Source organism: Sciurus vulgaris (assembly GCF_902686455.1).
Source record: "Sciurus vulgaris genome assembly, chromosome: 2".
Taxonomy (NCBI): domain Eukaryota; kingdom Metazoa; phylum Chordata; class Mammalia; order Rodentia; family Sciuridae; genus Sciurus; species Sciurus vulgaris.
In genome coordinates this window covers 92003399-92026212 of record NC_136462.1, presented here as the reverse complement: position 1 = coordinate 92026212, position 22814 = coordinate 92003399, and the positions used below count along the sequence as shown (strand labels likewise).

Sequence of the window (22814 nt, the reverse complement as noted above, 5' to 3'; positions counted from 1 at the left end):
TGCCGCCCAACGGTCGCTCCCCGCCGCCGGCCCCGCCCCCCGCAGGCCGCCCGTGGCGCGCCGGCGCCTGCGCAGTTGCCCGAGAGCGCCCCGACCGGGATGGCGGCCGTTTTGGAGTCGCTGCTGCGAGAGGAGGTGTCGGTCGCAGCAGCCGTGCGGTGGATCGCGCGCAGCACCCAGAGTTCGGAGGTAACAGCGCCGTCACGCCCCCAGGGCTGACCAGAATCGGCTTCCCGCGGGAGATACCGCCTCTCCAGTCCCTTCCCTTAGGTGCCTTGCTGCCAGCCCCGGCCAAGTGCGCTCGGACCGGGTACCGCTGCCCGGGCCACCCACCCTGGGCGCGCCCTGCGGCCCCAGCTGCCCCAGACCTGGGCTGGCAGCTGATCCTCTTTCCCCTTGACCTCTGCTTCTTCCTCAGGATAGCCCCGGGGAGGCGGCCGTGCTGAACTCACTCCGGCCCCTACGGAAGGAATTCGTGCCGTTCCTGCTGAACTTCCTGAGGGAGCAGAGTAGCCGCGTCCTCCCGCAGGGCCCCCCAACCCCCGCCAAGGCTCCAGGCGCTTCGGCAGCCTTGCCAGGGAGGCCGGGGGGCCCGCCGCGGGGCGGCCGCGGGCCGCGCAGCCAGCTTTTTCCTGCGACTGAGACCCCGAGCACTGCCGCTGAGGCCCCTCTGACCCGCCGCGGGGGCAGGAGGCGGGGTCTGGGGCCGGCCCGCGAAAGAGGAGGCCGTGCCCCCGGGGTCCCGGAGGAGGGGGTCGTCGGGGATAGTCTGTCCTGGGCCGGAGGCCGGAGGCTTAGGGGCTCCGGTAGCCCCAGTAGTCCCAGCCTCACGCTCTCTGATCCACCAAACCTCAGCAACCTGGAGGAGTTCCCTCCCGTAGGCTCGGTTCCTCCCGGCCCTGCAGGGTGAGAATCAGCCCTCACTGAGAAGATGGGTGGCGCGAAGCCTTTGCTAGGGAAGTTTGTAAATCAGGGCTGCGCGCTCGGGAATGGTTACAAGGTTGGGAGCGAGATGACCAATGGTGAGGGGCTTTTTGTTTTGTTTTTTGCAAGAGGCCCAGCTGTTGAGTGTGTGTGTGGGGGGGGTTGTTATCTGAAGATAGAATTTTGAGAAAAACCTGTGGCTATTCTCAGCAGGACGAAGCCTTCACGCAGGATCAACCCAACTCCGGTGAGCGAAGAGCGGTCACTCTCCAAGCCCAAGATCTGCTTCACCTCACCCCCAATCAGCTGTGTCCCCAGTTCCCAACCCTCAACCCTGGACACTAGCCCTTGGGGCCTTGGCCTTCCCCCAGGGTGCAGAAGTCTGCAAGAGGAACGGGAGATGCTTAGAAAGGAGCGGTATGGCCTTGCCACCCCCTGGGATGTCAGCTTCCTCCCTGTGGGAGATCTGCAGGGCTTTTCCTTTTGAAATTGATTTTCCTCTTGGGAACTCTGGGTTTGTTTCTCTGGCTGTCATGTCTTCTTTGGAGGGATCTGAGTGTGAATGTGTATGGGAAGCCAGGCTGACTGCTTATGAGATCTCTCTATCCCCATAGTTCTAAACAGCTGCAGCAGTCACCTACACCTGCCTGTCCCACCCCAGAACTGGGATCTTCCCTCCCCAGCCGGACAGGAAGCCTCACTGCAGAACCTGCTGACCCTTCCAGAGTGTCTTCCCCCCAGCGCCTGGAGCTGGTAGCCCTTGTCTACTCCTCATGCATTGCTGGTGAGAGAGAGTAAAGGGAACTACAGTGGAGATACTCGTAGAACTGCAGCATAAGAGAATTAAATGAGGCACGTAAAACTGACCCTTGGCTCCAAATTGTGCCAATGCTAAGGGATTTCTTTTTATATCCAGAGAACCTGGTCCCAAACCTCTTCTTGGAGCTTTTCTTCGTCCTTCAGCTCCTTACTGCCCGGAGGATGGTGGCTGCCAAGAACAGTGACCTTGAACTGAGTCAAGGTGCCCTAGGTAAGATACTTCATTTTATAGAAATGCAGTCTACAGATGGGACAGCTCTTAATTGACAGTTTGTTCTATCTTTCTAGATTCCCTGGAAAGTCCACTATTCCAGAGCATACATGATTGTGTGTTCTTTGCAGTGCAGGTTTTGGAGCGCCAGTTTCAGTGAGTTTCCCTTATTCTCAATGTTTGTCTGATTCTCTTGCCCCTTGGGTTGTATGCTTGTGCTTAACAGGTACAGTGGTCCTGGACCTTATCCCAACTGTAATTGTTGTGTAAAGACTGAGTTTGTCCCCTAAAAGCATCTAGTATACTTGATAGCTGACCTTTGGGTTTATACCTAATGTTCCTGGCCTGTTCTCTTGATCTCTACTCCATAAAGTTTAATTTCCTTGCCCTTTGCCTCTGTTGTCTTGGTTTGGTCCTTGATCCATGGCCCTGCTGTACATTTCTGGACTTACATCCCTGCTTCATGCTCCTGATAAACTTTAGTAGGGTGCCTGCTTCCTATTTGTAGACTGTGTCTCAGTCTGTTATCTGTGCTCTTCTCCCTGCAGGGTTCTTTCCTCCTTGGACAAAGGGACCTTAAAGCTGCTGGCTGAGAATGAACGACTGCTGTGCTTCTCACCAGCTCTGCAAGGCCGCCTTCGAGCTGCTTACGAGGGCAGTGTTGCCAAGGTAGTGTGACCCCAGCTTTGATGACTACTAACTTGGACCTGACCCTTCCTAGTTTTCATGAATTCAGGAAATCTGCTCATGACACTTGTCATATGGGCTAACTCTGGGTAACAATAAGGGGGTAAAGGCTTCTGAGCATGACTTCCACAGGCTATTTAAAGTTTCTAATGTCTCTGCCATGTTTTAGGTCTCTCTGGCGATGCCACCCTCTGCTCAAGCTGTCTCCTTTCAGCCAGAAACTGACAATCGTGCCAACTTCTCCAGTGACCGAGCCTTTCATACTTTTAAAAAACAGAGGTGAAAAGAAAAGGGAATATTGAGGAAGGGAATGAGGCAGTATTTTCTTTATAATAGGCAGCTATGGGGGCTGGGGAGATAGCTCAGCTGGTAGAGTGCTTGCCTCGCAATCACAAGGCCCTAAGTTCGATCCCCAGTACTGCAAAAAAGAAAAAGAAAAAATAATAATAATAATAATAGGCAGCTATGTTGTTTTCATAGAAAGTAGGAGTCTGGCACTAACAAGTGGTAGGTCAGTACCCCCAGGTTCTTCTTGATAGCCATTGTAAGGGCCAGTTGTTTTCATTCTCATGGACTTGAACCCTTGAGCTTGACAGCCCTCTCTCACAGATGTATAACTGGAGTCTCAGGGTTCTCAGACAGGAGTATGCCAGGATCCACTTTCACTGCCCCTGGAAGTATGTGAGGCCAATGATGTGCTATTGCTGTGTCTATAACATTACCATAACATAGAGAACTTTGGAGCTTAAAGGAAGGACCATGGACAGGGCTGTCCCCAGTCTTTCAAGCCAGGGAATGCTTCACTGGAAAGGATTTAGAGGTGGCTGTGCTGCAGCTGATCAGGTATTCTTGTGTGTCTGTCAGGGATGTGTTCTATGAGGTGCTTCGAGAGTGGGAAGATCGTCATGAGGAGCCTGGCTGGGATTTTGAGAAGGGCTTGGGCAGTAGGATCAGGTGGGTACTCAGATGCTGGTCCCTTTGTCTTTCTTCTGACAGCGGCTCAGTGATGAGCTGATTGGAAGAAGGCTTTCCACCACTCCTTCCAGCCCAAAGCTATTTTCTTTTCTCCTCCTTTGTCTCCAGTTATTAACAACTATGACTCTACTCAAAAGGGATTTCTTTCAGCCACTTCCACTCAGAAGTGCCTTGCACTTGTTCTGTAATGGCAAATGGGAAAGTGCAAAGCTCATAATCCAGGTTGCTTGAATTTTGGGTGAAGTCATTGGCTAGACTTCCACCTCTAATTTGGGCAAGTCTGATAATTTTGCATGGATAGATGACTAGGCTGTGGAATGAGTATTTTCTGTCCACATATCTCTCATCCACATTGGTCTTAAAGTTCATTGGCACTTAGTGTGACCTGAAGATTTAAGAGGTGGCATTTCTTGTTTGGTTAAGTGTGTCTTTAGTCTTGAGGGATCTTGGTGCTGAGGGGAGTGTCCTTTACCTTCTCCCATGCCCCTATGCAGGCCAGCTCTGGAAAATGTCTGTTCAAGTCCCTGGTAAACAGCTGAAAAGCCCAAGGATTGGCTTGCTTGCTCAGATCTTTGTCCCTCTTTACCTCCTTCCCACACACCTGCCTCTTATTCCTCAGAGCCATGATGGGTCAACTGTCTGCAGCCTGCAGCCATAGCCACTTTGTTCGGCTTTTCCAAAAACAACTTCTCCAGGTAATACCATGTCAAGAGATTAATCTACAGCAAACTGCAGGTATTTATTGTAGGCAGCCAAGTAAAGGATAGCACTCTGGACAGTGTGGACAGCCAATTAGTCCTTGGGTAGCAGTTAAATTCAGGTGGCAGAGAAAAAACAATGCTCTCTGATGTGTCCTGTATCCTATTTCCCACACCTTTTGCCCTGCACCTTGTGCCCTTCCCTGATCTACTACTTCCTCTTGTGTGTTGGGGGGGGAGTGGTACTGGGGATTGAACCCAGGACTGTTCTACTACTAAGCTATGTCCCTATCCCTTTTTTTTGTTTATCTTGAGACAGGGTCTCACTAAGTTGCCCAGGTGGGCCTCAAATGTTACCTCTTTTTTCTTGATTGGTGCTGTGGTAGAAAGCTGAACTTAGTAGTCAAGTCTCTTCAGATCCAACTGTGGCACATGGTTAACCTTGCAATTTTAGTTTCTTCACCTTTAGAGTAGGGGTATCATTTCTCCCTCATAAACTGTCCAAAGCACCTGATATGGAGTTGGCATTTCATAAATGTTCATTACTCATTACTTTGTGCTTATTTTGTTCAGTCCATTTTCACTTACTGGTTTCCAATTTCATTCCTTTCCATCACCTCAGATGTGTCAGAGCCCCGGTGGTACTGGCGGCACTGTCTTGGGTGAGGCCCCGGATGTGTTGAGTATGCTGGGAGCTGACAAACTGGGCCGGCTGCGGCGATTACAGGAACGACTTTTGGCTCCTCAGAGCAGTGGGGGGCCCTGTCCACCCCCTACCTTCCCAGGCTGTCAAGGCTTCTTCAGGGACTTCATCCTGAGTGCCAGCAGGTAAGGTCTCCTGTGTCTTTCAGGAAGAGGGTCAGGGCAAATCACTTTCTCTCCTTTGCCTGGAACATTACAGGGTAGGACTAAGTGATCTCTGGCTCCTTTCAGCTCACACTTTCTAACTTCATTTCATTTTTCATTTTTTCACCCATCTAGGTAATTTCATTATTCCTCCGCCTCACCATCTATCATGTAAATCTTTTCTGTATGGGGTACCTCCTCTCAATTCTAGTTCTTCCTGCACCCCTAGTGCTTTTTTTTCTTTTCTTTCGTTTTTGTTTTTTGGTGCTCCCCAACCTGCCCCCCAGTTTCCAGTTTAATCAGCATCTCATGGATAGTCTGAGCTTGAAGATACGGGAACTTAATGGCCTTGCCCTGCCTCAACATGAGCCTGGTGATGAAGATGGAGAGTCAGATGTAGACTGGCAGGTTAGAAAGCAGAACAAGGGAAATAAACAGGGTCTGACTTGTGAGGGAAGGGGTATATTCAAAGAGAACAGATTTGTAACTGTTCTAGAAGCCTTATACTTAGGACCTTTTATTCCCTTGGTGCCATGCAGGGTGAACGGAGGCAATTTGCTGTGGTGCTTCTTAGCCTGAGACTTTTGGCTAAATTTCTGGGCTTTGTGGCTTTCTTGCCATACCGGGGGCCTGAACCACCCCCAACCCGTGAGCTTCAGGACTCCATTCTGGCCCTCAGGAGCCAGGTGAATGACTGGGCGAACCTGGAAAGGAGGGAGCTGGGAGGACCAGCAGGACACAGAGGTTGACTGGTTTCCTTAGCTATTCTGGAAACCTGGCAGGTAGAGGGTATCATCCAGGTCTTTCAGGGGCCAGTCACTGACTGAGCCTGGCTCTCCCAGGTTCCTCCTGTCCTGGATGTGCGAGCTCTGCTGCAACAGGGGCTAAGGGCCCGCCGGGCAGTGCTCACTGTGCCCTGGCTGGTGGAGTTCCTTTCCTTTGCTGATCACATTGTCCCCTTGCTGGACTATTACCGAAGCATCTTCACTCTCCTGCTGCATGTACATCGGTGAGTAGAACAAGGCTAAGGCTCTACTATTTATAAAGAGGACCAAACAGTGAACTTCATGTGTGGTTCCACAGCTATAACTGAGCTTTGGAGGAAGGGCAGAGGTCGACCCACAGACTGGGCGATTGTTTACCCTCTCTTGGCCCTTTTCTATCTCCTGTGGCCTAGCCAAGAGGGAATACATACAAGGCAGGGGACACCAAGGCAACCCTGATTGCCTGCATGACAGCAGTACGTTTTATGTCTGCTTTTGAGAACCACCTTCCCAGTGAAAGCTTTCCATTACTCCATTCCATCCCTCTGCATGAATTCTATTCACACTCTCCATTTACCTTTTAGGAGCTTGGTCTTATCTCAGGACAATGAAGGGGAGATGTGTTTCCTAAACAAGCTGCTCCTGCTTGCTGTCCTAGGCTGGCTCTTCCAGGTGGGCAGAGTGAGGGTCCAGGTGAGGGGATGGTGGCTACTGTGGTAGAGATGGGGAGAAGAGCACTGGAGTATGAGCAAGGTGGGGCCCAAGAGATGAAGGTTCTGAGAGGCATGGGCATTGCCTTTAGAGGAGGACCCCTTGGCCCTGGTACCTCACTCTTGGCCCTGTGAGGTCAGAGGTGTGGTGAGTCTCAGAAGTGCTGGGTGGAGTTTTGGCTGCCTTGTTCTCTTGCCAGATTCCCACAGTCCCTGAGGACTTATTCTTTCTGGAAGAGTGTCAAGTGGATGCATTTGAGGTGGACATAGCAGCTTCAGAGCATGGCTTGGTGAGTGTTGGAGTATAGCCAGAGACGTGGGAGCCCCAGACATAAAGCAGTGTGTTTGGGAGGACCCAGCAGAAGGCAGACCAGGGTAGATTCAACCCTTAGATACTTCTCCTGATTGTTGCAATTCTGGGCATGCTGGGGAGGAAAGGATACCTGCCCGCCTGCCCTCCCAGCCCTGGCCTATTCTCCCCCAGGACAGTGTGCCTGTGGTGGATCAGCAGCTGCTCTACACCTGCTGCCCCTACATCGGTGAGCATCCCATCCCCCTTAACAGTCCTTGGCCTGTGTCCCTTTAAGACTACCTGTCAGATACCCCATTGGCCTAATTCCTCAATGCTGTGGTCTTTCATGAGGCTCTCTAGGTGCCATCTCTTTACCCCACAAGTACTTATAGTCCTGCCTTCTTGGGGGGGTGAGGGGGACTCTGAAACTAAAACCTTAGACTTTCCTGATGCAGGAGAGCTCCGGAAACTGCTCGCTTCATGGGTTTCAGGCAGCAGTGGACGGAGTGGGGGCTTCGTGAGGAAAATCACCCCCACCACCACCACTGGCCTGGGAGCCCAGCCTCCCCAGACCAGCCAGGGCCTGCAGGTAAGGGTAGGGAGAGGGCAGAGGCTGCCCAGTGGTGGAGGCAGAAGGAAGCCCTCATGGAGCTGCTCCCTCCTTCCCCAGGCACAGCTCGCCCAGGCCTTTTTCCACAACCAGCCACCTTCCCTGCGCAGGACCGTGGAGTTTGTGGCAGAGAGAATTGGATCAAACTGTGTCAAACACATCAAGTAAGAGTGGGTTGCAGGTCCTATTCTCAATCTCTTACCATTTGTCCCCTTTTAATTCCCTTTTTTCTTTTCTTTAGTGCTCATGAGTGTATGCGTGTGCGCACGTGTGTGTGTGTGTGTGTGTGTGTTTTGCTGGGGATCCAACCCTGGGCCTTGTGCACATTAAGGAAGTGCTCTACCACTGAGTATACCCCAGCCCCCTGTTAACTTTTTTTTTTTTTTTGGTGGTAACTGGGGGTCAAATGCAGGGGCTCTACCACTGAGCTACATCCCTAGTCCTTTTTATTTTTATTTTGAGATAGGGTATTGTTAAGTTGCCCAGGCTGACCTTGAACTTGGATCTTTCTACCTCAATCTCCTGAGTCTTTGGAATTATAGGCCACCATGCCTGGCCCCTTTTAATGGCTTTTTGTCAAACTGAGGAAAGTCAGCTGTGGGGGGCGGGGAGGAAGGGGAGGCTAAAATTTGCTAACATTCTTTGAAGGTAGTTCTGACCAAATTTCCTTGAATTTACAGCCCCTTTCCTACTCATCCCTTCCAACTACCCCAAACCCCTCTGTCCCTGCTGCAGGGCGACGTTGGTGGCAGATCTGGTGCGCCAGGCAGAGTCACTTCTTCAGGAGCATCGGGTGACACAGGGACAGGAAGGGGGAGATCCAGCCCAGTTGTTGGAGATCTTGTGTTCTCAGCTGTGTCCCCATGGGACCCAGGCATTGACCCAGGGGCGGGAGTAAGAAATACCGATCTATTTGGACTTACATCTCCTCCACTCTCCTCTTAGCTTTTGTCTTTCTGTTCTCTCTGCTCTTTCACATTCATACCCTTTATTCTATCCTCCCATTTTCTGTTCCTTTTCACCCTTCTCTGTAGGCTCATATCTTTGGTCACAAAGTTCAGATGTTGAATTGAGAGAGCATGTAATGCTGTAGGGCTGATGGTTGGTTTTTCCTTCTTCCAGCATCTGGGGCAGGGTAGGGTTCAGACAGAGCTTCCTTCTGAGGTAGAACCTCCCATGTGTCAGTGGCTTAGAGCATTTGGGTTGTGCTCAGGCTAAATACATAGACTTCACTGAAATCCATATTTCAGGTTCTGCCAAAGGAAGAGCCCTGGGGCTGTGCGGGCACTGCTTCCAGAGGAAACCCCAGCAGCTGTACGTAGGAACAAGGCCTGGAGCTAGCAGGCCAGTGGTTGTGTTTGTGTATGCATGCACGAGTGTACACCTGTAGCTGTTGTGCAGCTGCTGTAGGGTGGGGAATTAGTCCTGAACTCTGGTATCCATCATTGCACCCAAGTGTTCTCTGTCCTGACTCTGTAGTTCTTCTGTCACAGGTTCTAAGCAGTGCAGAGAACATTGCCGTGGGGCTTGCAACAGACAAAGCCTGTGCGTGGCTGTCGGCCAACATTACAGGTTAGGTCTGAGAAAGGCAGGGGAGCTAATCAAATTTGGAAAGGTGGATTGGCAGGGTGCTGGGCAGTTTTGGGGAGATGAAACTCATAGCCAATGAGCTGGAAACTGAAGGGTATGGGTTGGCATGGGGAGCCTGTGTGGAGTGCTCCTGTAACCCTGTTTCTGTTCTCCCTCTGCCCTGTAGCGCTGATTAGGAGGGAGGTGAAAGCGGCTGTGAGTCGCACACTTCGAGCCCAGGGTCCTGAACCGGCTGCCCGGGGGGAGCGGAGGGGCTGCTCCCGCGCTTGTGAGCACCATGCTCCCCTCCCCTCCCACCTCATCTCCGAGATAAAAGTACACAGCTACCCTATTCCCTTTGGCTTCCCCATTCCCTTTCCTTGCTCTGTTCCTGGTGTCTTTCCTTTCTCACATCAGCTCCAGGATTTCTGTATAGAAGCTTTCTGTGTTACCTGTCTAGTTTGTTTCATTCACTACTGAATAGAATTAGGTAGGGCAGAGCTGAATCAAATGGTTTTTCTTTGGTACCTGAATCACCCAAAAGGGCAAGAAGGAAGATCTAAAATTTTTGACTAAATTTATATTATAAATTTTTGACTAAATTTATATTGTAGGAGGAACAGCTGGTAAATGGCTGTGGATATCAATTCAGTACTGTTCTTCTATGTGGGTCGTAATGTTTGTTTAGTTACAGGCAGTAAGAATAAACTGTTCTCCTTACTTGATCTGAATAATTCAGAGACTTTCTAGAGTGAGGGTCAGGAAACAGTCCATGGGCCATATTGTGCCTGCCATTTAGTTTTGCAAATAAAGTTTTTTATTTACATCCATTTGTTTACCAACTATCCATGGCTGCTTTTGGCTAACACAGCAGAGTAGAGAGATCTTATGACATGCATACCTAATGTATTTACTATCTGGCCCTGGTCAAGGGATAAAGATATGGAATAAGGATAAGGAAACTGCCCAACAATGGAGAGTAGATACGGGAGAAAGGAAAAGACATGACCACTAGATATTGGTTATCAGTATGGAGATTTTTGTATTGAAACCTCAATTGCCTGAGAAGACGGGACAGAGAAGCATGAGGGTTAGAAAATATTCAGACTGTGTATCTCATAGGACAGTTTCCCTAAGTGCTGGAAGATGCCCCTGGGAGTGGTTAGATAGTTTTGACCCATGTTGAATGATATCTCTTAAGCTCTGTGGCAGCACATTGTCCTTTGGCTTACCTGCTTCATCTGTTCCCTCTTGGGTTACCCACATGGCTGCTTTTCCTAGCTGTGTTGTCCTGCCTGAACCCCAGCTCTAGGGATATCTTGGTCCAGATGCCTCATGCCCCTGGGACCAGATTTTCCTTTTCCTTCTGCTTCACTCTACTGGCTGGTCCCCACCCCAATCCAAATTCTCTGGCAGCCTAGTCCCAGCCTGGCATGAGGTCTTATTCTGCTCTCTGCAGGATGTGCTCTCCCTGGCTGCTGGGCCCCGAGACCCTGATGAGGGTGTTTCCCCAGAGCACCTGGAGCAGCTCCTAGGCCAGCTGGGCCAGACACTACGGTGCCGTCAGGTGAGACATGGAATGTGCTACATGAAAGGTGCTCTTCTGTTGCCTTATAAATGGAGCCACACTGTCCCAGGGATAGTCTTCACAGCAGTAAGGATGATGCTGATGTTTCCCTTCCTTTTCCCTCAGTTCCTGTGCCCACCTGCTGAGCAGCATCTGGCAAAGTGCTCTGTGGAATTAGCTTCCCTCCTGGGTATGGTTCCTTTCTGTCAAACCCCTCTCTTGCTATATCCCCCCAAACTTAGAGAGTATAAGCAGAATTAGAACTACGTAGCTGTTTTCTGCCTCCAGTTTTTTAAAATTTGGCTTCCATCATGTCCCATAGTTGCAGACCAGATCCCTGTCCTAGGGCCTCCGCCACAGCACAGGCTGGAGCGAGGGCAGGCTCGAAGGCTTCTGCACATGCTGCTTTCCCTTTGGAAAGATGACTTCCAGGGTCCAGTTCCACTGCAGCTGCTACTGAGCCCAAGAAATGTGGGGCTTTTGGCAGATACTCGGCCAAGGGAGGTGAGTCAGTAATAGGGAGGTGGGAAAGCCTTTCCTTTTTGTACTGAGGATTGAACCCTGGGGTGCTTTAGCTATATCCCCAGTCCTTTTGAGACAGGGTCTTACTAAATTGCTGAGGCTGGCCTCCAACTTGCAGTCCTCCTGCCTCAGTCTTCTGAGTTGCTGGGATTACAGGAGTGTGCCATTGGGCCTGGTGGGAGTAGGAAGGCTTCTGAGCCCTCTGTAGTCTTACTTTGTTTGGAGGGCACTGGGGAATGAACCCAGGGCCTTATGCATCCTAGGCAAGTGCTCTGCCACTAAGCTACACCCCCAGCCCTGTGATCATATTCTTAATGTTCACCACCCTCATCCCAAACTTAAGAGCTACTTTCCTTTTCTTGTGTATATGTGGTGCTGGGGATTAAGCCCAGGGCCTAGTGCATGCTGCTTCTGTATTTTTTTATTGGTGTGTTACGGTCGTACAGAATGGTGGGATTCACTGTTCCATATTTGTACATGCATACAATATAACAATTTAATTTGGCCAATATCATTCCCCTTTATTTCCTCTTTCCCTCCTCCTGGTCCCTTTACTTATCTCCTTTTGATTTTCATGAGATTCCTCCGATCCCACTGACCTTTTTCCTCTAGCTTCCATGAGGAAAAAAAAAAAAATACCCTTGACTTTTTAGAGTTTGGCTTATTTTACTTAATGTAACATTCTCAGGTTCCATCCATTTTCCTGCAACTGGCCTAATTACATTCTTTTTTATGGTTGAATAAAACACCATTGTGTATATCACATTTTCTTTATCCCTTCATCCATTGATGGACACCGAGGTCGGCTCCATAGTTTGGCTGTTGTGATGCTATAAATGTGTGCATGCATTGCTATTGTATGCTGACTTTCTTTAGGATAAATACTGTGGAATGTTTGTTTCCTTTATCCTCTCATTCCTCTTCTATGTTGAAATGGGACTCCCTGTACTTGTCTCAAGTCTCCACTTCTCAGCAGCTCTGCCCTTTGGATTTCAGTCTATACCAGTGAGGGTAACTATGCAGTCCTTGCAATGCTGAGCTTGCCTGTGGTATGTTTTGCAGTGGGACCTGCTGCTGTTCTTGCTCCGAGAGCTGGTAGAGAAAGGTCTGATGGGACGGATGGAGATAGAAGCCTGCCTAGGCAGCCTTCACAAGGCCCAGTGGCCTGGGGTAAGAAGTTCTCGTCCCTTGTCTTGAAGAGGTCAGGTGTCATATACCCCTTTTGTCCTGAAATGGGCAAGTGATGGAACCAAAGCTAAGTGGATTTTTGTCAGGTGTCTTCAGGACAACCCTATCATTGAGGAGTGGCTGTTGTAGTTGACCTCCTTCAGATCTGAGTGGCCACTGTATGAGGGACTTGTCATGAGAAAGGGAAGTGGAAAGCAGGCAGGTAGAAAGCAGGATGGTACAGTATACATAGGTCTTTATAATCAGAGTAACCTGGACTTCAATCTCAGCTACTACTTAATGTTTTTGTGATTTGGCACAAAGTAATTAGTTTTTTCATCCTTAAAACAGGACTGATAATTTCAAGATGAAACATCCATTGAGCTGTGTGCTCAACAGATGGTAAAGCCTCAGCCTATCAGAGTTCAATTTTCCTGCAATAATTTAAACCTCCCAAAATACTAGTAAGACAAAGTTTCATACTCATTTCAGTAGAGAGGACAGTTGGGGAATAATAAACCAGATTGTTGTCTACTCACCAATTAGCTACAGACTAATCTTTAGAAAGGGTGGATGTGTCCAGAATTCCATGTCTGCCTTTTCTGTCACCTTTCTACATATTGCAGGACTTCTCTGAAGAACTAGCAACACTGTTTAACCTGTTCCTAGCTGAGCCCCACATGCCAGAACCTCAGCGGAGAGCTTGTGAACTTGTGCAGCCAAACAGGGGGACAGTGCTGGCCCAGAGCTAGGGCTAGGAAGTGGCCCTGCCTTGGGCATGTCACCAGAACCCTGGAATCCTGCCTGTGCCTCAGGTGGAGACCCAAGAGCACTCAGCAGCCCTTGCTGGGGTGGGAGTAGCTGCGTCTGTGATCAGATTTCCTGCTCAGGTGAGAAGTATGTCGCTACTGGGCATCCCACAGACTGCAGGCTTGCCATCCGAATCTAGAGGAAGGAGCAGTCACCTGATTCAACATGAAGGTGGAAAAGCTGGGAGGCTCTAATCCTGGAGCTGAAGAGCTGACATTTGCCACTTGGATGCTAAATGAAATGAGTGTGTGCTGGTCAATACAGGATTCAAACCTCACTTGCTGCTATCCCAGATCTGTTAAAACTCGGTGGTTCTGGGAAATCATGACAGAGTCCAATGACTTCTAACTTGTTTAGGAAAGTTAAAACATGGATCTTGGGAGTTGACATTTTCTTACCACCAGGAGCTGGACTGCCATTTTAAATATGCACAGCAGATTAGGTAGGACTTACCCAACAGAAACCTGGCATTACCTTGGACTTCACCCTTGTGCAGATAGTAACACTTCAGACCTGGTCAGTTTGGGGACCAAGCACAGGGCAGCACATTGACAGTTTAAAAAATAAACTGTTTTCTTTTAACAAAGGCTTGACGGCTGTTCTTGCCTGTTTTTCCCCTTTGGTGGGTGGGCCTTGAATTGGGAGTTATGATTATGGCTTAGGTCTGCCTTCCTCTAAATAACTCCAGGTGGACAGCCCAGTCCTGACATTGTCTAGAAACTTACTGCCAGCAGTATCAACTTCTGTGCAACTCCCTCATTTATGGAAGGAAAGTTTAGGGCAAAGTGCAGGCTCTACTCACAAGATGTTCCTGCTGAACCACATGAGGCCATCTTTTGTGATGCTTGTTTTGTTAGGGCTATAGTGTCTGATTTGGCTGAGATATCTCAGAGCACAAGCCGTCTTACTGGATTATAATTATCAAGACCACATCTTGATAAATGCATATTTGATAATATGCATTTGATATCATGCATATTTGATAATATGCATTAAGTTCATTCCTATAAAATTCATTGTTTTTCTGTTTGGAAAGTAACACTCAGGCTCTTCTGGGGAAAGGACAGGGGACTTAGTTCTTGCTAAGTGGCTTGCAAAATCTTATGTGTGCAACCAGCATTTCTTAAGGGAAAAATTCATAGCTGTCAAAAAGGTCTCAAACCCAAGAAACTGTAAGATTCTCTGGGCCTAGAGGGATCCCCATGTACAAAACAGGAAAGTCACATCAACACAGTTGAAAAATGGATTGTTTCTCAGTCCTACTTCTCCCCAATATTATTTACCTAGTCAGCCTATGCCTTTCCCCTCCCCTCAGCTCATCCTATTCACTCCTTTAAAGTTTCTTCATCTGAACCTCTTTTCCTAATCTCTTCATTTTCAAAGGCTTTTATTTTTGTAATCCTTTAAATCCACTCTCTCTCTCTCTTTCTTTTTTTTTTTTTTTTTTAATTCTTCAGGACCAGGGTCACTTAACCACTAAGCCACAGCCCCAGCACTTTTTTGAGACAGGCTTTTGATAAGTTGCTTAGGGCCTTGCCTCAGCCTCCCAAGCCACTGGGAAGTCTAGTCTTCTGAGTGCCTGGGAATTTGAAAAGGTGGTTTTGATTTTTGGTGCTGGAGATCAAGTCCAGGGCCTTGTCCACACTAGGCAATGCTCTACCACTGAACCATGCCTCCCATGTGGGATTTTTATTTTTTTATTTTTTTTTAAAAGATGGTCTCACTAAGTTGGTGAGGCTGGCATTGCGATCCTCCTGCCTCAGCCTCCCAGGTTGCTGGGTTACAGGTGTGTGCCACTGTGCCTAGCCCCACATGGGGCTTTTAATTTACAAATGTTCTGACCTTTTTTGGTCAACAGTCTTAGGAAAAGGGGAATACATAAATAGGGTGCTAGATATATCCGCTGTTAAAAAAAACCAGAAAAATAAGTTTAAAAGCATTATAAAAACAATATATAAATAACTTAATCTGAGGTAAGAGAAAAAGGAAGCCCTGCAAATTTTTTTAGGAAAAAAAAAAAAAATCTTTGCTGCATTGTACAGAAATTTACCCTTTTAACATCTCAATCCCCATACGATTACCCCTTTTTACTAAAGACTTGGGGCAACAGAACTAAAGATGGGAATTTCTCTCATCCCTGTCACCTCTAGGTAAACATACAGAATCTTCAGAGCTTAAGTTCAGCCAAGCTAAGTTCCAAGAAAACTGAATCCATCCTTCATCCCATTTCCGAATAGGTAGGGCCAGAGCAGTAGCTCAAGACTCACCACTTACCTCCTCTACCAGTTGATTTCTCTTCCATCTTCAGAGGTCAATTTTTAATCTCATTGAAATCCCTCTTGCCTTGTCATCTGGCTACCCCTACCCACCACCAGTTCTCAAAGGGCCAGGCCCCACACCCCAACCTGATATCTGTCCAACCTGTGTCTACAGTGCTCTCCCATTTTCTTGAACTCTAAAGTGCTCTGTAGCAGCAGTGCTCAACACTCCTGACTCAGGCAAAAATCCAAATATCTTCTCCTAGGAAGGGGAGGGGGGAAGAAACATGAATAGTATTTTGCAAAAATTTGAGAAAAGATTCTGAATCTGTTTCTTATTTGTGCAGCTGATTTTTTAAACCTTTTTTCTGTTCTGGTCCTTTGTAATATTCTACACAGTGGAGCTGAATGCTGGAGGCAGCTCCAGAGTGGAGTCTTGGCCAGTGGCTGCTTGCTTCCCACCAGCCTGAGAGCTGGGCCAAACTAAGAAGGCATCTTGCCAAAGCACTGCAGTCCCCAGCTCTGCTGATTATGCCCAATTCTGGTCCTTGAGTGGCCCGTGTGCCATAGTCCCAGAAACAAGAAATAAAGGTGAGAAATCCAAAAGGTGAGTTGAGCTTCATTCTGTCTGGACAGTCAGGGCCAGGAGCTCAGGCTTCTTGTTCTGCAGAGGTGACTTGAGTACTGTCAGGGCTTTACTGGCAACCCTGGGCTAGTGCCATCTATGTGGTCTGCCACTGCAGGTAGCCTCAGCTTTGTTTCACCTCAGGTTGCTGACAGTAAGGAGGAGCAGCCACAGCACCTCTGCAGCATCCTGGCCTGCATCTCAGCAGCACCATATCACTGGTGTGATGCTAACTACCAAGGAAGGAAGCTAGCCTGGCCACAACCAGTGGTTGCTGCTTGATGAAGGAGCTCAGGAGATGAGGTGGGAAGCCTGGTGCACCTAGTTCTACCTGAAAGCAGAAAGGGAAGAGTTGAAGGTACATAGCTGGAGACTCCACTGGCTTGGTGTCTATGACCCCTGGGCTCTGCTCTTCACCTCTCACTGATAGAGCTCAAATCCAAATGGGAGTGGAGGTGAAAAAAAATCTGTGAACAGTGATTCTGCTCTGCTGAGGCTGCTGCTTTTACCTTTCAATGATTTGTATATCTTCTAAGGACCCTGGGGATAACCACAAGATGTTAAGTTACTACTAGATCCCTGGTACTAGCAACTTCAGCTGACAACACTCATTCCTTCCTCTCTGATTCTCCACTGACTCTTTTACTTTGAACCCAAGAGTTCCTGAAGCTCCAACTCTTAGGGCAATGGGCCTGGCCACAGCTAGACAGAAAGGTCCCAAGGTGTTCGCAAAAGGCTGGCTGCAAGGGCTGTATCACCTGGGCCAAGTAGATGACTCTGGTAATTTCTTTCCCTTCCATGGTGATAGGCTGCAGGATCCAGGCACTGGGCAGTATCTCCCCTCGGACCATTTTTCTGTTGGGTCTTGGCATGGATGTGTCATATACAGACTGAACTGCCATGACAGACAGGTGCCCCTGCAGACAGAGAGATGTTATGTAATGAGGACAAAACAAGGACAGGCTCAAGTGTAGTTAGTATAGTGGAAGTCAACACTGGGCCTGCCTTCAAGCCACCCATGTCCTGGTCCCAGCCTCAATTTGCCCTCATCCCCCCATAGGAACCAATTCCCATAAATTACCACCAGCAGGGCAGGCACCTCTTTGGCTTCCACGCAGACACAACAGAAATCCCGTGGCTGCTTCAGTGCACACAGGGTGGTATCGCATACCAAGTACACTGGAGTGGGGGTAAGCAAGAGTCAGGAGGCCCATGGACAGACCTAGTCCCAAGTCCTCCCTGGACCAGGAGCCTCTCCTTCATCCTATGACTTGACACCAACATGGCTAAGCAGTCTGGAAGTAGGCTTGAGTATCTGGCCTCTCAACAGGGCTGACTCCAATCCTCTGCCTCTGTCTCTTGGCCAGAGCCCATAGGACATACCAGAAACCAGGCCCCATGGGAACTTCCCTCCCTCAAGCTCACCTAGGCTGATGCTGTTGGTCACCCGCTGATGTAGCCTTGCTGTCTGAATGGGCTTGTGATACAGGGGCCACAGGGTAGGGTCACTCACAGCTGCCCATACGTGAGATAGTGGCTGGGACACCACACCTGCCCCTAAGAAGCCATGCCGAGTAGAAGAAAACTCCTTGTAGTAAAGGTGCACCTCCTGCTCCTCACCCTGATAGCTGGGGGACACCAAGGATTGGAAAGAGGAAGAATTTTTTTTTTAAAAGAGGGTTCCCAAGGCACAAAGGAGGAACTTAGGGGGTGAGAGATTCCAGAAGCCAGGGTAGAGAAACGGAAGGTGAAGAGAAGCCAAGCAGGATAACAGGGTTAGGACCAAGGCACTGCAAAGGGACTTACTTCCAGCCAGCTGTTGCCTGGTGGCTGAAGAGGTTGTGTAGATTATTTGAACAAGCAGCCATTACCTGGGGACACAGTGGCCATACCCAAATTAGTAGGAAAAGTACACCCCAGCCCCTAGGTTCCACTTTCTGATCCATGTTTAATATATATACATCATTCAAGATGGAGAGCCACTGAAGAAGTCTACAAGCGTTGGTGGCCCTCATCTGCCCAGCTCTTTTCCTCTTCCTCCCCACCCAGCAGAGGTCTGGCTAAAGCAATGATAGGGAGGAGTGGGAGTGATTACTCACGTCAGCCATGGAAGTGTCTACCATGTGTTTGGCCAGATCCTGGTAGGAGGAGGAGAAGCTGGATGGGCTGGATGGAAAACAACAGGAACTGCCCAGGGAGGCTCTACAGCCTACAATAAAGAGATGGAGGCTCTGGGAAGGCATAGAACATCAGGGTCTTATGACAGATACAGCTCTCCAGCAGGGGTGGAGACACTGGACTCAGTCTCGGGCCAGTGACTTTCTATGATAGAGTAGGCATAAGCCCCAGGACCAGGCAGATATCTTTGCCCAACCCTCCCTGCCACTCACTGTAAGCTGAGTTCTTCCAGGCCGATCTAGCCAGATACAGGTTCCTCACTGCAGAATGGGCCTGCCCATCCCCTATCCAGGTGTCTCTGGAATCAGGCAAGTTTGAGTCCCCCTGCAGAACAGAGGACACTCAGGACCAGACAGCAGGCATAGAATAATCTCCTGTGAAGTGAACCTAACAGCTTCCACCATGATGGTTCCATTATAAAGGGAAAAAAAAAATCTTCCCTACTGGGATTACAAGAGCCTGGATACCCACAATAGCAACACAAATCAATCCAGGGACAATCTCTCCTCGCCCACAGGCTTACAGGCTACTTGCAGGAGGGTTCCAACAGGGAGATGACAAATAGGGCCTGAGAACCCTCTGCCAGCCAGCCAACCTGGGGTCAGCGGGTGGGAGGCCCCTCTGCAGCACTGGCAACAGGAGTAGGGCCATGGCTGGAGGGGGTTAGTAGAAGGTGGGATGGGAAAGAAAAGCAATGTGCTCTGAAAAGTTGAACCTTGGCCCCTAGCCCCAGCTAAGCCAAAGCTCCTAATCTGGAATCAGTGGGGATGATCCTCTATATCTGCAATAGGACAAAAACACCTTCACCTCAGCCAGCTCCTCTGTGACACAGTCCCTGATCTCTGTTGGATCTCTCAGGCATCCTTTATGTTAATTCTATCATTGCTTCCTAACCTACTGCTACTTTGAAGACAACAGGAAGTGAACAAAGAAAGTTCTACCTCTTTCCTCACCTCCATCCCTTCTGCCTCAGGTTTAGACCTCATGCCACCCTCTCAGGAACCTTTTACTACTAATCATCTCTCTATCCACTTGCCTCCACTTCTCCCTCTTCACTGGATACTTCTTATTAGTACTTTAGCATACAAAAAAATTCTCCCCCACTCTTCACACATAAGCTTCCTGAAACAATTATTTCCTTTGCCATCTCCCACCTCTCACTTTCTTCTGCAGCACCTTCCCTAAGCTAGCATTTGCTCCCATCACTCCTTCAAACAATAATCATCAAGGCCCATGCTATCCATGTGTCCCTGCCCCATCTTCCTGCATCTCTCATAGCAAGCTCTGATTCAGGCTTCAGCTTCCAACCTCTCTATGCTACTTTCCACTTTCTTTTATTGACTTGTTCTTCTCAACAATAAATTGATATTGTGGGATTCTTTCAAAATTCAGGTCAAGTCCTGATTTTCCTATTCTATAATATATTCCCTGGTGATTTTGTCTATTTCTAATTTTGTACTGATGACTTCCAAATATAATCATGAACTAATTAATAAATATTACCGAGGCAACTGGATAGCCATTTGAAAATAAGATTTATATCAGAGACCTATTCCATAGGTCATGCCAAAATAAATCCTTTATACTTTGTGGATTGAAGATATATTGGGGGTGTGGAAGTATAACATTATTATAAGAAAATATAACTTAAAAAATTCATAGAGAGGGAAATTCCTTTCTAAATCAGGCAAAAATTTTGCACATAAATATATGGGCAGGGGGATTGAACCAAGGACCTCAATACATGCTAGGCAAGTACTATACCACTGGGCTACACCCCCAGTCCAAAAATTAATATCTTGAAAAACAAACAATTGGAAAAAAACTGGCAGCTCAAATGACAAAGGATAATTTTCTTTTCTTTTTTTTTTTTTTTTTTTTTTGGGTAATTTTCTTAATATGCAGAAGAGCCACCAAAACCAAAAGGCCCGACAACCCAATAGAGAAATGAATATAGGATATATATAGTCACCAAAAAAAAAAAAAAAAAAAAAAAAAATCTGACAATCTCAGACATGAGAATATAACTATATAACTAAAATACTATAATATTAGTAAAGACTAATGAACCTTTATAATACTGTTAAGCAGAGTATAGCAGGGACTGTAGGTATATAGGTAGGAACTATGATACAGTATCATTTGAGAATATTAGTTGATACACTATGGAGATATTTATCAGCTGGGCATGGTGGCTCACACCTGTGATCCTAGCAACTTGAGAGGCTGAGGAAGGAGGATCTCAAGTTCTATGTCAGCAACTTAATAAGACCCTGTCTGAAAATAGAAAATAAAAATGGATACAGTTCAGCAGTAGAGTACCCTGGGTTCAATCTCTGGTACCAAAAAAACCAAAAAAAAAAAACCAAAAAAAAAAAAAAAAAAAAAAAAAAAAAAACACCCACTTTGTGCTTTAAAGCGAACTGAAAAGACAACACACAAATACCCATAATGGGAGAAAGTTTTGTAAATTATATCTGATGAAGGACTTTTACTAGAATATATAAAGAACTCAATAATAAAGACAAAATTACAATTTAAAAAATGGGCAAAAGACCTGAATAGACATTATCTCCAAAGAAGATCCATGTAATGGTCTCAGGGAAATGCAACTAAAACCATGTAGTACCACTTAAAATCCACTAGGATGGCTACAACCAAAACCAGTTATCCCTTAGCTTCTGCAAGGGACAGGTTCCAGGACCTCCTAAGGATACCAAATCTGAGGATGTCTAAGTCACTGAAATACAATATTTGCATATAATCCATGCAAACACTCTGCATCTTCCCAAATACTTTAAATAATCTCTGTTATTTTTAACACCTAATGCCATGTAAGTAGTATGTAAATAATTGTAGGGAATAATGACAAGAAGAAAAGTCTGTATGTGTTCAGTATAGATATAAACATTTTAGGCCTGGTACACATCAATAACATAACATTTTTAAAAAATGTTTTCAACATGTGGTTGGTTAAATCTGCAGATGTATAACCTATGAATAGAGGACAGACAGTATACCAAATGTTAATGAAATGTAGAGAAATACACTGCTCAGATACTGCTGATGGAATACATATGGTGCAGGCACTATGAAAAATAGTCTGGCAGTTCTGTGATCCAGGATTCAAACCCAGAAGAAATTGAAAAAAATGTTGATTTAAAAAAAATTAAACTAACACTATTGCTAAAGCATGTTTTGATTTACCACCAACAGAAATAAAGCATTAAATCTTCAAAAAAAAAAAAAAGAAAAACTTCCACAGAAATGTTCACAGTAGCCTTATTCTTAAGTGGCCAAATTGACAGACACAACCTTAATGTCTATCAAATGATAAACTGATAAATAAAATGTGGTCTATTCATACAATGAAGATTATTTGGCCAGAAAAAAGAATGAATTTTTGATATATGCTACAACATGAATGCATCCTTGTTTTGGGCGGAATTAGTCTCCAGTAAAAGATATGCTGAAGTTCAAACCCCAGTATCTATGAATATGACCTTATTCAGAAATAGGGTTTTTGGAGATGAAGTTGAGATACTCCTGGATTAGAGTGGGCCCTAAATCCAATGATTGACAACATAAGAAAGTCATGTGAAAAAACAAGGGAGACACACACACATACACACACAGAGAACAACATGTGAAAACAGGCAGAGATTGTAAGGATGCAGCTGCAAGAATTGCTGGTGACCACCAGAAGCTCAGAGAAAAGCATGGAACAGATTCTCCTTCAAGGAGTTTTCTGAGGGAGCCTAGTGTTGCTAAACATGATTTCAAACTTGTAGCCTCCAAATTTATGACAGGATAAATTTCTGTTGTTTTAAGCTACCCCATTTACACTAATTTGTTAGAGATTCTAGGAAACTAACAATGCTGAAAATATTATGCTAAGAGAAAGAAGCCAATGAAAAAGGACCAAACATCATATGATTACATTTATATTAAATGTCCAGAATAATCAAAACTGTAGAGACAGGAAATAAATTAGTGGTTGCGTAGGGCTGGGGGATGGTGGGTTTGGGGAGAAATGAGTGGCATGGGGTTTCTTTTGGGGTATAATGAAAAGGTTTCTGAATTAACTTTCACTGGTGCACTGGTGCACACCTATAACCACGGCTACTCAGGAGGCTGAGCAGGTCTGTAAGTTGAAGGTCAACCTGGGCAACTTAGTGAACCTTGTCTCAAAAATGTGAAAAAGGCCTGTGGGTATAACTCAGTAGTAGAATGCCCCTGGGTTTAGTACCTGTGTCTCAAAAAGATAAAAATAAGCTGGGCATGGTAGGGCATGCCTCTAACTCCAGGCTGAAGCAGAAGGATTGCAAGTTGATTTTTTGTTTAATATTTTTTTTTAGTTGTTGATGGATCTATATTTTATTTATTTATTTATATGTGGTACTGAGAATCAAACCCAGTGCCTCACACATGCCAAGCAAGCACTCTACCACTGAGCTACAACCCCAGCCCAGGATTGCAAATTTGAGGTCAGCCTCAGCAACTTAGTGAGAGCCTGCCTTGTTATATTTAAAAAAATAAATATAAAAAGGTTTGGGGCTATAAGCTCAATGGTAAAGATCCC

General features: G+C 47.0%; 2 protein-coding genes across 12 annotated transcripts in view; one reads left to right on the top strand and one right to left on the bottom strand.

The window, feature by feature from the left end:
• The first annotated feature begins 85 nt into the window (after positions 1-85).
• Positions 86-13760, top strand: CDAN1 (codanin 1). 7 transcript variants are annotated; one of them, XR_013761935.1, is made up of 28 exons: positions 86-189; positions 419-906; positions 1135-1341; positions 1539-1708; positions 1841-1954; positions 2032-2110; positions 2503-2623; positions 2811-2920; positions 3506-3595; positions 4236-4311; positions 4937-5142; positions 5448-5568; positions 5700-5846; positions 6003-6169; positions 6509-6596; positions 6835-6924; positions 7119-7173; positions 7382-7515; positions 7597-7700; positions 8272-8430; positions 8787-8850; positions 9030-9108; positions 9293-9441; positions 10565-10672; positions 10799-10862; positions 10995-11176; positions 12257-12825; positions 12988-13117. XR_013761935.1 is itself a non-coding variant. In XM_079127770.1 (28 exons), exons 1-28 carry the CDS (start codon positions 100-102, stop codon positions 13111-13113), a joined length of 3693 nt encoding a protein of 1230 aa, XP_078983896.1. In that variant the 5' UTR covers positions 86-99; the 3' UTR covers positions 13114-13760. The 7 variants fall into 7 exon arrangements, 4 of the variants coding, with proteins under 4 accessions (XP_078983896.1, XP_078983895.1, XP_078983897.1 ...); XM_079127770.1 differs by having other exon boundaries at positions 1138-1341; positions 12257-12364; positions 12988-13760; XM_079127769.1 differs by having other exon boundaries at positions 12257-12364; positions 12988-13760.
• A 143-nt stretch (positions 13761-13903) lies between these two features.
• The window catches only part of STARD9 (StAR related lipid transfer domain containing 9), a 139214-nt gene continuing 130303 nt past the window's right edge, over positions 13904-22814 (bottom strand). For 4 of the 5 annotated variants that reach the window (XM_079127718.1, XM_079127719.1, XM_079127720.1 and 1 more), the window contains 7 exons: positions 18445-18556; positions 18154-18263; positions 17861-17925; positions 17480-17682; positions 17136-17233; positions 16813-16971; positions 13904-16385 (listed from right to left, as the gene is read on the bottom strand). In XM_079127718.1, the coding sequence (XP_078983844.1) occupies positions 16284-16385; positions 16813-16971; positions 17136-17233; positions 17480-17682; positions 17861-17925; positions 18154-18263; positions 18445-18556 (849 nt within the window). In that variant the 3' untranslated portion in view covers positions 13904-16283. The remainder of the gene's footprint in view (positions 16386-16812; positions 16972-17135; positions 17234-17479; positions 17683-17860; positions 17926-18153; positions 18264-18444; positions 18557-22814) is intronic. The other variant, XM_079127722.1, reaches the window with a different exon arrangement.

Coding starts and splice junctions, on each gene's coding strand:
- CDAN1 (XM_079127769.1), top strand. CDS start 100: ATGGCGGCCGTTTTGGAGTCGCTGCTGCGAGAGGAGGTGTCGGTCGCA. Junction 6,597..6,834: donor TCCTAGGCTGGCTCTTCCAG/GTGGGCAGAGTG, acceptor TTCTCTTGCCAG/ATTCCCACAGTCCCTGAGGA. Junction 8,851..9,029: donor CAGAGGAAACCCCAGCAGCT/GTACGTAGGAAC, acceptor CTTCTGTCACAG/GTTCTAAGCAGTGCAGAGAA.